Source organism: Neovison vison, chromosome 8 (genome assembly GCF_020171115.1).
Source record: "Neovison vison isolate M4711 chromosome 8, ASM_NN_V1, whole genome shotgun sequence".
Lineage (NCBI taxonomy): Eukaryota > Metazoa > Chordata > Mammalia > Carnivora > Mustelidae > Neogale > Neogale vison.
The window spans coordinates 94,732,967-94,750,193 of NC_058098.1; the positions used below are offsets into that span (position 1 = coordinate 94,732,967).

General features: G+C 50.0%; 1 protein-coding gene across 11 annotated transcripts in view; it reads right to left on the reverse strand.

Moving 5' to 3' along the window:
- Positions 1 to 17,227, reverse strand: part of SLC4A5 (solute carrier family 4 member 5) — a 105,169-nt gene that overhangs the window by 28,790 nt on the left and 59,152 nt on the right. For all 11 annotated transcript variants that reach the window (XM_044261438.1, XM_044261427.1, XM_044261432.1 and 8 more), the window contains 11 exons: positions 13,918 to 14,078; positions 13,019 to 13,174; positions 11,671 to 11,766; positions 9,117 to 9,172; positions 7,030 to 7,187; positions 6,503 to 6,590; positions 5,414 to 5,568; positions 4,867 to 5,055; positions 3,013 to 3,187; positions 2,385 to 2,518; positions 1,445 to 1,716 (listed from right to left, as the gene is read on the reverse strand). In XM_044261438.1, coding sequence (XP_044117373.1) covers positions 1,445 to 1,716; positions 2,385 to 2,518; positions 3,013 to 3,187; positions 4,867 to 5,055; positions 5,414 to 5,568; positions 6,503 to 6,590; positions 7,030 to 7,187; positions 9,117 to 9,172; positions 11,671 to 11,766; positions 13,019 to 13,174; positions 13,918 to 14,078 — 1,640 coding nt within the window. The remainder of the gene's footprint in view (positions 1 to 1,444; positions 1,717 to 2,384; positions 2,519 to 3,012; positions 3,188 to 4,866; positions 5,056 to 5,413; positions 5,569 to 6,502; positions 6,591 to 7,029; positions 7,188 to 9,116; positions 9,173 to 11,670; positions 11,767 to 13,018; positions 13,175 to 13,917; positions 14,079 to 17,227) is intronic.

A 17,227-nucleotide genomic window follows, 5' to 3' on the forward strand; every position in this document is an offset into this window, starting at 1 on the left:
TGATTCTCAGAATGACCAAAGTGCTACATATGACCCCAGAATTAGGACTGTTTCTAAAAGAGATCAAGGCCATGTACTTCCAAAAGCCATGTTTGTGGGAACATTTGTGTTCAGTCAGTGCAACGAAGCCACCATCCAATGGGCACAAGCAGCAAATGGGAGTGCCCTTATGAGGCCCAAGCCACAGAGGAGAGATTCACTCCAGGACAGAATGAAAAGGGCCTGCAGGTAGGATCTCCTCCACCCCTGGGCAAGCAACATGTTCTGGCTTGAGACAAACGTTAGCTTCACGTATTTTTAGATTTTAACGAAGTAACTCTAAATTAATGATAGAAAAAAATTTAAGTCTAGATTTCTTTATAAAACTAGTGCAGTGAAAGAGGGAGAGAGGATATAATTAAAACTATACTCTCTGAGGTCAGAATATCTTCCTCCCCATGAGGCCTAGTCTAAAGCTGGGTGCACAGTGATGGCACAGTAAATATTTTTGATTGACTTATGATCAATCTTTTATCAATAACATGCATTAGAGTGCTAAACAACATGAAGTCTACTTGTGTGAAACTCCATTCTGATCTGGGCATAGATTCGAAAGCCTCACAAGAGTTCATGAGACCGGCAGGGCCAGCATTGTTATCCCTCCTTCATAGCTAGGGAAACTGAGGTTCAATGTGACCTTAGGTAGTCTCTGGACCTCAGTTTGCTCTCTGTGAGTTCAGCTTGGTGGTGCTCAGAGATATATAGCTCTCTCTCTCTCTCTCTTTAGATCTATGTATCTACGTGTGTCCTGGCTCTGCAGCATCCTGGCTACCCCAGGCACAGTCCACTGAAGGTTCTGAGGGCATGACTGGGACTGTGAAGGGAAGCCAGTGGTTGAGACTATAGGAAGCCCTAACTAAATGGGGCTTCTTTGGTCAGTAAGGAATTCCACAGGAATGGCACTGAGTATTAACAGGCTGACCTGTTAACCTGGTCAACCAGGTTAACTTTGGAGGTCCAAAGGCTATGCCCTGAACCAGGCAGCTCCTGTCACCAGGAGCTGGTTGATTCAACCTCCCACCCAGTGCAGAATTTTTTTTTTTTTTTTTGAGAGAGCAAGCAAGTGGGGATGCTGGGGGAGCAAAGGGAGAGGGGGAGAGAGAATCTTAAGCAGGTTCCATGCTCAGCATAGAGCCTGACCTGCAGCTTGATCTTATGACTCTGAGATACGACCTCACCCAAAATCAAGAGTCAGCGCTTAACTCACTAAGCCACCCGGGCACCCCAGAAATTCTTTTTGCATCACCCTTGGCAGATGGACATCCAGGTAGTGTTCAGGTCACTTGCTACCACCCAAAGGGGCTGATATCTCTCAGGGTGGTATCTCCTACATTTGAGTAGAGAGCTGTGGTGGGGAGAGAGTGAGTGGGTGGGGGCTCAGGGCACATCTGGGATTACCGGTCACCTGTGTCAGGGGCGACACACTCGCATTTGTAGGTGGTGATGGAGTCAGGCTTAAAGTCCATATTGATGGGGTAGTACTTGAAGGCACCAATCATTTTCTTGATGGCATCATAGATGAAGATGAAGCTGATGAGGGTGGAGAAGCCCTCTTCAGTGAAGCGGGTGATATACTTGATGATAAAGCTGGCGTCTGTGGCCACCAGGATAAGGCACTGGATGGCTGAGTGGAGGCCAATCCAGAGGCGGAACTCCATGTAGTCCAGACCATTGCCTCTGGAAGAGAGAGGGAAGGAAGAGGCCTCAAGCCCGGGGCTCTTGGACGTGCTTGGTTCCCCAGACTCACTCTTAGTGGCTCATCTGTCCCTCCTGTGGCACAGATGCCCTCCTGGGAACTGTGAGAGGACTTGGGACAGGGACAATTCCTGGGTAGGGTCTTTGCAAATTCTGGGAAAGAATCTCATGGGGGTTGCAGGAGGGTGCTAAGACATCTCAATTCTTACACATTTGGTAACAAACACCCAGGATGAAAGAAAAACAGAGAATATCAGAATGACAGAATCGGGGGAGGCCTCTGAATAGCCTCATGTTGTATATGAAGCATCTGAGCCCAGAGTGGTGACAGGAGCTGCCTGGTTCAGGGCATAGCCTTTGGACCTCCAGCTCAAGACCAGTTATAATTGTTTACAAACAGTGAGAATGGTCTCCTCTTGTCTTGCCTTGATGTCTCCCTATCAACTATGCTAAAATGCACTAGGACGGCTAAAGGCAGGTAGCTGGAGGGAGTCAGGGGGGACCACCTGGCAGTCCCTCCCACAGGGTGATAAAGGCAGCTTTGGTACCTCCTCACCTTTGCCTCCCTTTTGGGCCTATTCCCCTCTCCTGGCTTTGGTATAGTGCCCCAGGTGTGATAGCAGGCGCCGGGGGCTACCAAGGGCACCTACTTGCTGAAGTCGAAGAGGAGCTTCTCAAAGATGAGGATGGGCCCTGTGCTGCTGAGGATGATGAGAGGCTGTCCCGAGAAGAGGCAGAACAAGGAGCCGGCCATGGCAGTGCCCAGAAAGCTCTCCATCACTCCCTGGGGGCATGAGGAGTATGAGGCTCAACGGAGGCAGGAGAAGGGACCTCTAAGCATAGCCTAGAACCCAGCCAAGGGCTCAGGCCACAGTGCTCATCTTTCATTTTGCCCTTTCCTCCCAAAATTCACTATGTGGTATACTTGAAAACTAATATAACATTGCATGTCAACTATACTTCAACAATAAAAATTTAAAAAGAATAGAGTGCAATTAACACTACTTAACAGGTAATAAACATTAAAAAAGTTTGATCTGCTTATGTCATCCTTACATTTGGACTTTAGTAACATGATTTAGCTTTAGGTCTTTTAATACTACTGGCTTTTTTATTTTTTTAAGGGTAAAGAATTACTAAAAATGATGGTCCAACCCCAGGGTGGCTGAAACCCAAGCCTTAGTTTTGGGATTATGGAGCCACCAGGTGGCTCCTTACCGCCACCTGGTGGCAGCAGTTTTATGAAGGTTTGCACTAGGGTCCCAGGCTCACACACACCTGATAATTGTCAGTGGCATCCCCCAGGAGCCCACCAAAGGTGATTGCATTGGTGATGCAGCCGAGGTAGATGAATAGGATGGCAGAGATGGACTGGATGTGGAAGCCGTCGTAGAAGTCACTTGGGAACCAGGGCAGCTTCCTCTTGATATCCAGACACAGACCACCGAAGAACCTGCTCAAGACAGGCCCAGGGGCTGCTTTCTCCCCAAAACACCAGGCAGGGGCAGGGCTATTTACAGGAGCCTGCAGAGTCTGGAGCAAGGAAGGGAACTTGACTAGAGGTGGATGGGGACAGAGACCTTCCTACCAGAACATTAAATGGCAGGGAAGGATTTTTGCAGGACAGAAAAGATTGTGGTCAGCATCATCCCCACTGGAAAGGTGGTCATGGACAGCCTGGATGGGAGAGAGGGGAGGCCTGCTGGGGACATGTTCTGGAGTAGACCTAACATTCCATGGGGAATGGAAATCGTGGGGTCCACAGAAGTCCTGGCTGTCCTCCTCAGGGATGTCCCTGCTCATCTTCAGGGCCCCTGACTGTGCTTGGTAAACATAGGTGTGTCCGACTTTAGGAGAAAACAACATCCCAGATTCATCAAGGGCAAGTTCTTGAATTTAAAACTGGTTTCTGCATTCTCCAGAACAACTGAGTGGGGAATTTGAGTTTAACAACAGTGTTTATTGGGCCTACTATTCCCCCACAGCTCCTAATGCAATGCTTGGCATGGAGGCAGGTTTCTCAGCCTTGGTACTATTGGCATGTCCGTCTGGGTAATCCTTGGTCGTGGGGCTGTCCTGTGCCTCATAGCAGGCTAAGCAGCATCTCTGGCCTCCGTCCACTAGATGCCAGCAGCATCCCCCTTCTCGTTGTGGAAAACAAAAATGTCTCTAGACATTGCCAAATGTCTCCTGGGGGAGGATGAGGGTATAGGCAAAGTTACCTCCAATTTGGAACCACTGGCTGGGATAGAGCCAAAGGCATATAAAACATGACTCCATTCTCAAAGTCATAATTCACGCATTGCTTTGCAGGACCATGTCCTTCCCTAAATTCAGAGCAACCTGAATTATTCTAAGAGTCAGCAAGGAAACCCAGCCCAATTCCTCTCTCTTTCTTTTTTAAAGAAAGAAAAAAGAGAAAAATTCAAATGGTACTGTTATGGATTAAATTGTGTCACCCCCTCCCACAAAGACACATTGAAATCCTAACCCCAGTACCTGTGGATGTGACCTTCTAGGGAAATTGGGTCTTTGCTGATGTAATCAGGTTAAGATGAGGTCATGGCAGTGGGCCCTAATCCATTATGACTGCTGTCCTCAAAAGAAGAGGAAAATGCCCCAGGAAGAACAGGGAGAAGACCAAGTGAGGACAGATGCAGAGATGGGAACCACACCGCCACAAGTCAAGGACACTGAGGATCGCGGCCACCACCAGAAGCTGGGAAGAGGGAAGGAAAGTTGTCTCGCAGAGTCTCAGAGGGAGCCGGCCTTGCCCCTGCCTCAATTTGGAACTTCTACCCTGCAGAACCGAGACCGGAAGCTTCTGTTGCTTAAGCCACCTAGAATGTGACACTCTGTTAGGACAGCCCTAGAAGACTCATACAGCAACAGAGTCAAGAGAAACGTTCGGGTGCCTCCACTCCTGAGCTGGGCCCCACTTCCCTTCTCCTGCCGAAACCCTGTCGCCAGATCCGGAGGGGTTTTGAGGGCGTGGGGAGGAAAAGAGTGCAGCGGCCAAATCCCGTGGCCGGGAGGGGGCGCTGCACGCAGCGGTGGGGAAGGTTCCCGCAGCGGGGTGAGGAGGCAAGCCTAGAGGTTGGCTGGTGTCACTGTCAGGCCTGGGGTGGGCACCTTCCCGTCCAGATAAGCTCTTCTCCGATTTCGTGCACGGCTGGCATCTCTCCGTCGTCCCCGTTGCTCCCTCCGCCGGCCCCGCCGCCGCTGCCACCGCCTCCGCCGCTGCCTCCCGCAGCCGCCCCGCCGCCTCCCCCTGCAGAGCCGTTCATCTGGCCTAGCTCCATAAGCGAGAACACAGATTTCCTGTAAGGAGCAAGGGGGTTATGGAACGGTGGGGCTCCCAATCCTGGCACGAGTTTAGGCCCTCTAGAGCTGTTCTGAGAACACGTCTTACCTCTCCAACAAAAATCATGAACTATCTTAAAAGACAGAGACAAATGCAGAAAATGATCTCACAGTACCCACACACGGGTCACCCAGAAGTTATAGATGTTCACATGCAACATAGTGCTTGTTTTTTTGTTTTTTTTTTAAGAAATAAAATGACACCAGGAGAAGAAATAGCATAAACCTGTCTATGCTGACCACAAAAGCCATGGACAGACTCCGAACTCCCTTTGAAGCCCAACCTCCCTCACCACCCCTCCATCCACATACACACCTCTTATCAGCAGAGGGCACCTTCTTGGGGGGCTCAATTCGGATATTTGGGTCCCATTCTCCAGGGGGAAGGACGATGACCTCATCCAGAAACTCATCAATCCCTGCTATCAGATCGTCCCGATTCCGGGCTTTATAAGCCACGTCACTGAAGAGCTGACAAGGGAAGAGGAAGGGGCCATCTTGCTGAGGGCTGCCTCTTAGCCACCTCCTGGGAGCACATAACGTACAGCATTGGAAAAAACCCCTCTGAACGTTTGTTCCCTCCAGGTCACTCTCCGTCTTTAGGGAAGGACAGAGTCCTGCAGGTGAAATTCTGCACAATAGGGAGCAGCGGGCCTTGAGGGAAGGCCTGAAGGCCAGGTCTCCGTGGCCTAGCTGTAGGGCTTTGGCTGAATGACTTAACCTTTCTGCTTTTGGTTTTGCATGGAACAAGCTCATTCAAAAGCCTGTTAGAGCCCAGTCCCAGAAGCTCAGCTATTTTAGATCTGATTTTAACTTCCTAGCCCCTCATCCTTGGAGGGTCAGGCTGCATCTTTCCAGGCGGTCTCCAGAGTGTTCTTTCTGATGTAGAGCTTGCCTCTGCGTTGAATGTCTTCTAGGTTCCCCATCACTACTAGGACAGAGAGCTCTAAGCTGTGCCTCCAGGCTCCATGTCATCTCCGGCTCATCTCCTGCTCTTGAAAACCTTACACTGAGCCTAAGTTGAACCACTTTTATCCAGCTTCTCCATTTTCAAGCTTTGGCTCCTGTTCCCTTTATCTGGAATGCCTGCCCCCTAGGCTTGTGCAGGGTTGACCTAACTCCTGCTCATCCTTTGCATAAAGCCCTCTCCTGCAGGAAGCCTCACCTGGCTACTGAGACAGTTAGCATGTGGTTCCCTTCAGAATTACAGGTCTGTCTCTCCCACTTGACTGGTGCTCCTAAGGGGCAGTGACTGCCCCCTGACTGTCATAGCCCTCAGTGCACCACACAACCTGGCACACAGGAGTGCTCCAATGTGCCTGTGGGGTAAGCAAGTGAACAGAGGCCCGGTGCCTGACACAGGAGCCGTGACAGTCAGCAGTAAGCGTTTCTCATTACCACTTACATCGTCTACCATAAGGGTTGCAATGGCGCGGCCAATTTCATTGTAGGATTTTGCTCTCCCAGATGGTCCAAGCAGTATGAACAGAAATCTGCAAAGATGAAGGGGGAGGAGGTGGAAGAAAGTGAGAAGGAAAAATAGAAGCAGGTGAAGAGAGGGATTCTCTGGCTCTGGATATTATTCATTCCCAGCTCATGAACTGACCACACACTTGTCCCTTCCCTCCTTTAAATCCCATATTTGCTCGGCAAAGACATCTTTTCTTCACTTCCGCCAGCACCCCCTTGCATATCCTCCCCATGGTCTTGCTGCCCAACCCCAGCCAACGGTGTCTGTCTCAGCTCCTTCTTTTTATGATTATTTTAAATAAAGTCTAAAACTCTTTCCTAGTCAGAAGATTTCCCTCCGCAGCAATTGCCTGATTTTCCTTCTGTGTTTTAGGGGTGCCTCCAACAGTACTTTGTGCCAACTGCATGGACAGCTGGCTTCCCTCTGGTGGATGGGGGGGGTCAGATTTCAGTGACCCTCACCTGGTGGGGACAGGCACCTCGGTCACTCCTCCCAACATGGCTGACTGGATAAGGCGCACGAAGGCGATGAACGGCTGGTCCAGGAAGTCCACCTCACCCACAAGCACGTTGGAGGCTTCTGAGTCCTTGGGGATCTTCTTCATGAATTTGTTTTTCCGCTGGTCAGGGAGGGGGAAACAAGATGTCCATGGATACTCTCATCAGTGGTTTCAGCTCTCCGTCCCTCAACCCCCTGCAGATTGCTGTGAAGGTCTGACTTTAACAAATTCTCCAAGCATTTCTCAGGAGAGTGAAATAACCAAATATTTTGCCCTATTCTGCAAATGAGGAGACTCAAAATTGGTTAACCCCAGGACCAAACAAGCCTTAGGAGGTAGGAAGGAACAGGCAATGACTTGACCCCTAAGACATTCCTTGATGGGTGGGAACTTTGCTGAACTAAAGTGTGAGCTGAGGGGTCAGACAAGAGACCTAGGGTTGCTGGACATCAGGCTTCATCCCCAAGCCCTCTGAGGCCCAAGTAGATGGCAGCTGGCTCTTCCATGCTGGGCACACAGCCCTCCCTGTCTGCCTTCATCTTGGGTGGCCGTGGGAAGGATGAGGCCCATTCTGACGAACAGGGCAGACATGATTTGCCATCAGCTTCCTGGCCAACAGGAGCCCCTGGACCCCACCTCCAAGTCTGAGGGAGACTTCCATGGCCCCAAGACACCCCCAGGGGAACTCCCAAGAAAACTCATAGCTTCTGACACTTTCCAACTAAGACCATTGACATGCTAGGGGCTAGTGTCTGTTCAGGGGAAGAAGGTCAAATAGGCTGAAGGAGTGGGGTCCAATATAAGAGGTACTGGAGACAGGTCCTCGTCCCAAACTCATTTCCACTCTCCATGTGCCTGGCTTCATTCCTAGGGTTAAAACATGGACTCCTCCTGAGTCCCATGTACAATGAAAATGCCCCAAGGACAGTCTTTAAGTTGTCTCTGAAACACTTTCACCAGACAATGTTTTCTCATCACGGCTTCACCACCTGCGTGCATGACTGTGGTAAGGTAGTTTTCCCCTCTAAATAACATTCCAGAATATTCCTTCCTAAGTCGCTCCCAAAGTAAGGGTTCTAGAATCAGACTGCCTGGGTCAAATCACGGTTCTGTTAACCTTTCAGGGCATGGACTTGGGCACATTATTTAACTGCTTTAAGCCTCGCCAGTAGAGTGGAGATGGTAAGAGCAGCTTCACAACGCATACAACAGCTCGGCAAGGGCTAGTGCGTGCAGTGTGTGGACCTTAAATGTTAACTGATGCAGTTCTTCCTATTACTTTAGCCAAAGGGCCCTGGGGACTCTGACACAAAGGACTTTGTTTTGCCTTCCACCAAACTTGGGATGCCTTGAAGGTCTGCAGGTCACTCAAGCTCCTAAGCAGTTCTCACCAAATTTCATGTTTCCTTCAACATCTTTCTTCCTCTTCCTGGGGGCACAGGCAAGGGGACCATGATCCTGCTGCCTTCAAGATGTGTGGGGGTTGCAGTGGAAAAGGGCTCCCACCAGGCTTCCCCAGGGGCATAGTCACAGGGTACCTGGGCTGTGGGGCTTAGAACTTGGACTCAACATGTTTGTAGGATTCTGATCTGCTCATGAGGGTTTTAGGCAAGCTGGTGGGAGACAAGAATGGACGTTATCCTCCCCCAGCCTAGGAGAAGACCCACCAGTGGGCCCTGGCCCTGTTGTCTCCACAGGGAGGCCTCACTGCTTTTCTCTGCCAGCCCAAATTTCTACTCCATCCTTAAAGGCGCTCAGGGGCTTGAAGGAGGTAAGACTCTGTGTGCTGGCCTCTGTCCAACAAATCCCCAGCTCAGGGATGGCTGGGCCCTCACCTGATCATGCTTCTTTGTTCCCCACTCCCCCTAGTGCCTGGCATATAGGGTTTGGTTGGGACCCGACTGATGGGCTGGCCAGTCACCAAGGCAGCCCAGAGCCCCCACCTAGGTGCTTCCTGGGGACTCCTACTCCTTCATGGGAGTGGAGTTCTGCCCATTGGGCTTCCCTGCCCAGCACCTTCATGGCAACCAAGAGCAGGGTCTTTACTACCTGGTCTGTGTTTGGGGTATGAGAAATATCATTCATGCTTCTGCTCTGGGTGTGACCTAGGAGAGAAGGAAAAGGGGGGAGTCAGGCTCTTGCAGGTCCTTTTCTCTTGGTCCCTATACATGCTTCCCCCAGCTTCACAACCAAAGCAAGGCCCCCTCTCCCCTCACCCCTCAGTCCCCTGAAGCTAGCCTCTGTTCCCTTTTCTTCTCTTTCTTCCCTTCTACTGCACATTCTCCTTTTCCCTCCTCAATCCTCAGTCTTCTGCGCTCTGTTCCCTGCCTCTCCGCCCCCTCTCTTGGAGCAGAGATGGAGATGTCTGCTCTGTGCCAGGCCCCGAAGGAGGGGAGGGGACACAGACACACTATCAGGTGAAACTCCAGGTGCCACCGAGCTTAGACTTGCTGGAGAGAAGACCACTTTCACCTCTGTCCTCCATGACCCATGTGAGTGTCGAGAGCTGATCGGGGATTTGGCTGGCAGGGGGAAGGAGGGTGGGGCTCTCTGTAGGAAGAACAGTGATGGCAAATTATCTGAACTGCCCAGTGGTTCCTTCCCCCGTCCAGGCAGGAGAGTCAGCTCTCCTCTCCCAGCAGCAGCCATATCCAAGGGGCACTCTCAGGCCGGTTATTTCTTGGCTTTTTGTGGCCTGTGGCATCCCCTGGTTTCCAGAACTCTGTCCGCTCTTGGCTCCCTTCTTCTTAATTGTATCCAGGATACTCTCCTGCCAGGCTTGGGGCCTTGCTTTGCCTTCACTCCCTGCAGAGGCTTCACCCCTGCATCCTTGTTCAATCGTGTCCACCCTCATTGCTTCACGCCCACCCTGGGCTGAGGATGCCCAGGCTGGGTCTCCCTCCCACACCTCTCTCCTGAGCCCCACAATCCCCCGGGCAGCCCCAGCTGGCCCTTAAGCTCAACACCCTGGGAAACAGAACTCACAGACTTCCACCAGATGACTCCCATTCCACACCTTCTCCTGTTCAGTGTCCCTCCCTCCCTCCCATCCACCAGCCTGGGGGCCTGCCTTGCCTCCCTGACTTCCTCACCTCCTGCTTCTTCTGGTCCTCGCATCCCACCTTGAGCCTCCCCTCTCCACTCTTCCTCTGACAGTCTCTCACTTCCAATCTGGTCCCTTTCTAGTCTATTCTTTCTCAAATAAAAATCTGGTCTTAGGGGGTGCCTGGGTGACTCAGTGGGTTAAGCCTCTGCCTTCGGCTCAGGTCATGATCCCAGGGTCCTGGGATGGAGACCCACATCAGGCTCTCTGCTCAGCAGGGAGCCTGCTTCCTCCCCTCTCTCTGCCTGTCTCTCCGCCTACTTGTGCTCTCTGCCTGTCACATAAATAAATAAAATCTTAAAAAAAAAAAAAAAGAATCTGGTCATGGGGTGTGCCTCTACTTAAAGCTTCTCAGAGGTCCCCATTACCTTCATAAGAGAGGCTCCTTTTGTAGGATCCTTTTGTAGGGCATGTGGTCCCTCTTCGGTTTGACCTTCTTGCCCTCAGGCCCTGCCCTCCTCATGAAGTGAACCGCCTCCTACACAGCTCCTTCCTTCTGCTGTTTGTTTCCTTTGTTTGGAACAACCTTCTCCCCTCTCCCCCCCACCACATCACATGCTCCTGGAAAACCCCATTAATTCTCCAGTACTCAGGCATGTCTCCTCTTTGAGCCTTCCAGGGGCCAACCCAGGGAGGGATGGTGTGCACACAGAGCCTCCCTCCAGGCCTCCTTTACCACAGTGTTGGGCACAAGGGGGACCTCAGACACAGGGAACAACTGGGAGGAAGACTCGCCCAAAGCCATTCACTGCTGGCTGCCTCCTGGCGTCCCTCCGTGTAATAACCAAGGTCAGAAGGATGGGGACCCGGGGTCACCAGGAGCAGAGAGAAAAGACTATAGCTGAGCCCTTGGCCAGCGCTCACACTGCCCTCCAAATCACTCCTTGGGCCTGGTCATGGCACAGCTGACATAACTTGTTCATATCGTGGCCTTTTAATAAAAGTACTTAAAGGAACATACTCTTCTCACTCCTTTTTCTTTCTTTTTTGCAGGTTCTCTTTTCTTTGCTTCACAGCTCAGCTGTGTGCCCCCTGATGAGGTGCCTGAAGGGCCCTGTGAGTGCACAGCTCACAAGCATCCTTACTCAGTTGGGCTACGGGGGCCCATGACTGCCTGCGGCCCATGGTCACGGTGCAGAAGGCTGTCATCCAGTGGGGGCAGGGAGAAGTCCCTGGGCTGTTTCTAATTCCATGTCAAGGACCTTTCCTTACCAAAAACAGGGCTGATGGTGGGAACAAAGTTACAGACTAAGACAAAAGCGCCTAGAACCATAGGACTAGGTGCTGATCGTGGCAGCACATGATTTAGAGCTGTATCTGTCAGAGCAATCACCTAGAAACTTAGGGTAGCAAGTTAGGTCCCCAAGGACAGCCCAGGTTTGGGGGTGAAGGTTAGATTTCTTCCAGATGCCTGTCCTGAGAATTCTGGACAGGTCCCCCCCCCCCCCGAAAGCCTATGGAAGCTGGCTCTGCTCGCACGGGAGCCGAGCACACACTCACACAGCCGGCCGTAACTGGCACTTTGCCGTATCCTCAGGTCCTCGGTGGAGCGGTGGAGGCTTGGGCCAGCTGCTGGGCTCCGGGCTGGGCTGCGACCTGAGAGGAGGCACAGGAGGGGTCTGGCGTCAGCAGCCTGGCTGTCAGCATGGCTGACATTTCCAGTCGTTCCACCTAAGCAAAGCTGGGCCTTGAGACACATCTCTTCCCCTTTCAGGAAGAAGGCCTATGTTGGTTGTTTTATGTTTCTCTTTTGAAGTTAATAGTCCGAACAAGATTATAGAGAAAATACTCATACTCTTGAGAGTGAGATTGAGGCACAATTGTTAAATAGGCAGCAGGTGTTGTAGACTGTTGGGTTTAGCCCCAACTTCACCACTTACTAGCTGTGTGACCTTAGGTAAATAACTTAACCTCTCAGTGTCTCAGGCTCCTCCTCCGTAAAATGGGGATAATAGGAACAGTATCTAGCCATTGGGTTACTGTGGAGAAGACATGAGTTAACACAAGTGGAACACTCAGAACTGTGCCTGGGACACGCTAAATGCTGACTCCACACCTGCTGTTATTAGCATAGGCTAAACACTTCCTGTTTTAAAACCATTCATCTAAAGAGATTCCTCAAGGTGCCTTCTTCAGCAACCTCATCAACTTTGTTCTGGCAGGTTCAGCAAGGCATTTTGAGTATAGTAACAAGAGTGGAGGGTTGCAGGCTGGAGGCATGTGCTTGGAACAAGCCACTTGCCCTAACGGCCCCCAGCTCGGCCAATCACGGTGACGCCGCTGCCAGATTTACAAGCCCTGGCCCACTTGAGATGATCCCAGAAAATTCTACTGCTTCATTTTCTGCCAAGGCTCTTGGCTCTTCCTGGGGGTTCAGTGGGAGGCTTTCAAGCTCTTTCTACACACAGGCCATCTCTTCCAGCATTTTGCAATCCCAACCATACAAGAGAATCTCCTGGGGAGCTCTGTGAACTCCCTATTCCCAGGCCATACCCCAGACCACCCGAATCCAGCTCTCAGGGTGAGGCTGAGGCACCGGGACAGGTTTCATACCCCCAGGTGATTGCCGTGGGCTGCCCAGGCTGAGAACCAGCTCTCTTCTTAGGACTAGTTCTGTTCTGCTGGTGGGGACAACATTGGGGTAGGGATGGGGTAGGCGGTAGGTACAGGCCTGCCAGAGAAGGAGACTGAGGGATCCCTAGAACCACGGAATTTCTTCAGGATCATGAAGTCCAAAAGCCTCCACATTGCCAAGACTCTCCAGCCACCAAGGTGGGCTCACTCGGCCCCTGGGACTTGACACCAGCCGCTACATGCCCATCGCCCACAAGCATATGGCTCGACTCACTGGTGGTGGAGGAGACGGACTTTCCAATGTCGACCAAGGAGCGGTGGATGGGCTTCTTGGTTTGGTGACGGTGTTTCCTCAGGAGGACATAGCTGACCCTCTCCCGGAGCTCGGGCCGCAGGAGGCCATCCTCGATTTGCTTCTCAATGACGTCATCTAAGTGGGGAACAGACACATCTTGTCCATGTAGGACAGAAGGACCAGGTGTGTGGGGGGTCTTAAGTTTCGTCAGTTATCAGTGGGTTAAAAGTAACTAAAGGAGACTGGAGCTGTGGAACTAGTCCCAGCTTTGCCACAAACCATGGAAACGCGGGCAGGTTTGGGTACATGGCCTTTGGGTACCTGCGTGTGTGTGCATCTGTGTGTGTGTGTGTGAGTACAATTCTACGCTCTATCAATGCTATGGTGAAAAGTCAATGAAGTACCCTAAGAAGCACAGAAGTTTTGTGTTCAATGGTTTAGTGCTAACATGAAGTCCTTTTAGGAAAGCATTTTGGGGAAAACACTTGTGGCGAATTTGGGTGGAACAAAATTCGCAAAACATTTTAGGGACTATAAGGCCAGCCTTATTGTCTCCCTTCACTGCTCTGCTAAATGAGAGCTAATTCCCTGCAAATGAATGAAGATCCATTTACTCTGACAAGAGACAGGTTGCCATGGCCATAGGTATCTCTGACAACGCTAGGAAACCCCTCTCTCTTTTGCTCCCTTGCAGGATGGCGTCTCAGAGGATGGCATTTTCCCTGCTGGAGCTCTACATGGGCCCCAGACCTGGAGCCACTGTGCTGGGAGTGTCAGACCAGAGCCCGGTCTCTGCAAAATCGGGCAGGCATCACACAGACCCATCACAGGCACGAGGCTGCCGTGGCTTTCTGGGGCCCCAGCTGTCCCTGCCTCACCTATGATCTGTGGTAAGGAGCCGCTGTCCAGATCCAGCAGGACCGTCCCCGTCTGCAAGCAGGTCCGCAGCTCGAAGAGGCTGTGCAGTGACAGTGTAGACACGTGCGGCTTGCTCCAGCGTTCGCCTCCTTCCTCTACCTTTTCTTCAAACTTTATCCACCTGGAAGGGGTTAGGATGGGGCTCAGCATGGCCACTGTCCTCAGGAGCAACCCCCAGCAGGCCTCCCCGGGAAAAGGGTGTGGATTGGCAAGTCACATGCCTGTCCTACCTGTTGTTGGGACACTGCTGCTGGACTCCCAGGCAGAGCAACTTGGGAACCTTCTCACTCCCACCCCCCCACCCCACCTCCGCCACTTCTCCTGATGCTGTCGTGCTCAGGGTAAAGTGACATTCCAGAGCAGGACCATAAATGGGCATGAGGGGTCTTTTTGCGGGTGGCAGAAATATTCCCAAACTGGATTTGGTAATGGTTGCACAAATCTGTACATTCACTAAAAATCATTTAATTGTACATTTAAAATGAAGAAGTTGATGATAATCTATAATAATAAAGCTGTATTTTTTGAAAAAGTATCAACGGGAACCTGGCTACCCAGGGTGGGTGACACATGTGTTCAGCATCTGCCTTATGGGGTGTGGTTGGCAGGGAGCAGAGAAAGCATTCCTGACAAAAACGTTTTTCCCCACAGCTTCTACTGCAGGGCCTGGAAATTCTACACACCCACTCTGGGTTTTGGTTCTCAAAGTTCTTATTAAAATCTATAGATCATCTGGGGAAGAAAAGAAATTAAACCAAGGATGCACAGGAATTTGTTCTTCCTAGAGGACAGAATCAGAGGCTGGGTAGGGTTGCTGAGTGGAGGCCTGGGACAGCCCGGCAGAGGACAGCAGCAGACAGCCTGGAGAGGTGCCAGGAGCTCACGGCCAGCAGGCTCCTTTGCTAGACACCAACCCCAAGTTAGTGGGTAGCTTCAAGTTATTTCAATTAAAACCCCAAAAGAGTATTTTTGGGCCATGTGACTAATTCTGAAGTTCTTCTGAAAAAGTACATGCCTGAAAATGGTTGGGGAAAGTCTTAAAAAAAAAGAATGGGCATGGCCATGCTGTTAGGAGACAGAGAAACTCGCCTAAAAGCTGGAGTGTGATTCCTGTCTAGATATAGACAAAGGGATCTATGAACAACAGCCTAAAGGCAGACCTGGGTTCTCATGGGAATTTGGGTTTTGATAGAGGAATTGTTTAAAAGATGACCAACTTAAAAATAAAAAAATAAAAAAACTTACCTGTCACCTACTTCCAACCAAACTCAATATTAAATTCTCTTATGGGTTAAAGTCTGAACATAAAGTTAAATCTATGATGGACGATTCCCGACTCTTAGGGTGGCTCAGTTGGTTGGGCGACTGCCTTCGGCTCAGGTCATGATCCCGGTGTCCTGGGATCGAGTCCCGCATCGGGCTCCTTGCTCAGCAGGGAGTCTGCTTCTCCCTCTGCCTCTAGCCTGCCACTCTGTCTGCCTGTGCTTGCGCTCTGTATCTCTCTCTCTCTAACAACAACAAAAAAAAAAACCTTTAAAAAGAGAAGAAAATCTGGCATATGCTACAACATGGATGAATCTTGAAGACTTCATACTACATGGAAGCCAGGCACAGAAGACAAACACTGCATGAGTCCACTTACATGGAGAACCCGAGTAACCAAATTCACAGAGACAGGAAGTAGAATGGTGGCTTCTAGGGGCTGTGGGGAATGGGGAGTGGGGCTTACTGTCTGATGGATAGAGAGTTTCCGTTTTGCAAAGTGAAAAACTTGGGTGAATGTATCTAAGGTCACTGAACCATACACTTAACAGTGGTTGAAATGATAAAATCCATTTTATATATTTTTCCCACAATTACAATAAATAATTTAAACTGTATAAACAACAATGAAAATATACTAGAAGAGGATTCGGAGAGTCTTCTCATATTCTTGGTTCTATAGAAAGAATTCCTAAACAAGATGTAAAACCACGAGGGAGAAAAAATGGGCAGCTTTTGTTACAAGAAAATAAACTAAAACTTCTGTATGACAAAATAAGACAAAGTTCCAAGAAATGCAACACCGTGGGAAAATATTTACAATACACAGGACATAAAAAATTTGAGATTTATAATATCACACGACTCCCTCACATCAGTAAGAAAAACTCAAAGTACCCAGCTGAGAAGTGAATGATTCTGGAAAGAAATGAAGATGGCCAAAAGACCTTCAGCTCTACTAGGAATCGAGGACATTTAAGTTATTGCAAATGGGATGACATTCTTCATTCCCCATATTGGCAAAAATGAAAAAGCCTGGTCACTTCCACTGTCAGTGAAAACACGGGGGATGTGGGCGTGAGATCAGTGGGTGTACGCCCACAGTGTACGCGTGTATGCATGTGCTGTGAGCATGTGTACAGCGGAACGGCACACTCCTGGTGTGGGGAACTGGGCAGCCGCTGTCAATATTTAGTGGGCATGTCTTTTGTTGCAGTGATTCTATTTCTAAGAAATTATCACAGAAATATCGTGACACACCTGCATATAGTAAAATGTGTACAAGGATATTCACTGCAGCTTTGTTCATAAAGGTGAAGAACTAGAAGCATGGTCACGGTGATTCCCCACATGCCTGCTGCACAACATCCCTCAGAGGTAAAGAGTATGAGAGTGAACGATGCATACTCACAGGACAGACACTACCATCCCATTTTATAAAAAAAGAAACACACACATCCTTGTGTTTGGTCACATGTGTCTAAAAGTGCCTGGCAGAAGCTTTGGAAGGCTAACTGTCAAATGGTCAACAATGAGTCTGGGGAAAGGAGTGGGTTTGCTGGTGGGAGAGGGGTTAAGAGACTCTCACACTGCTTGGGTTTCATTATGGTAGCAACAGGGCAGCCTGACAACCAGGTTGTGTGAGTCCCAGCTCCATCATTTATTAGCTGTGGGCTTTATCATTTTGTTTTCTTCAGGAATAATAATAGTATGCAACAGAGCAGAGTCCAGGACAAAAGGCACATTCTGTTAGTGTTAGTTATTAAGGTAAAAATAAAGAACATCGCTTTTATAACTTTAGAAACAATGAAATATAAGAAAGCAGAGGCTTTCAAAGATCTTGCAACCAGAGGACACCATGGTTGGTATTTCGAGGACTATCATTATTATTACATTTATTTTTTGAGAGAGAGAGAGAGTGCATGTGAGGTGAGGAGGGATAGAGGGGGAAGGGGACAGGGACAGAGACCCTTAAGCAGGCTTTATGCCCAGTGTGGAGGCTGAAAT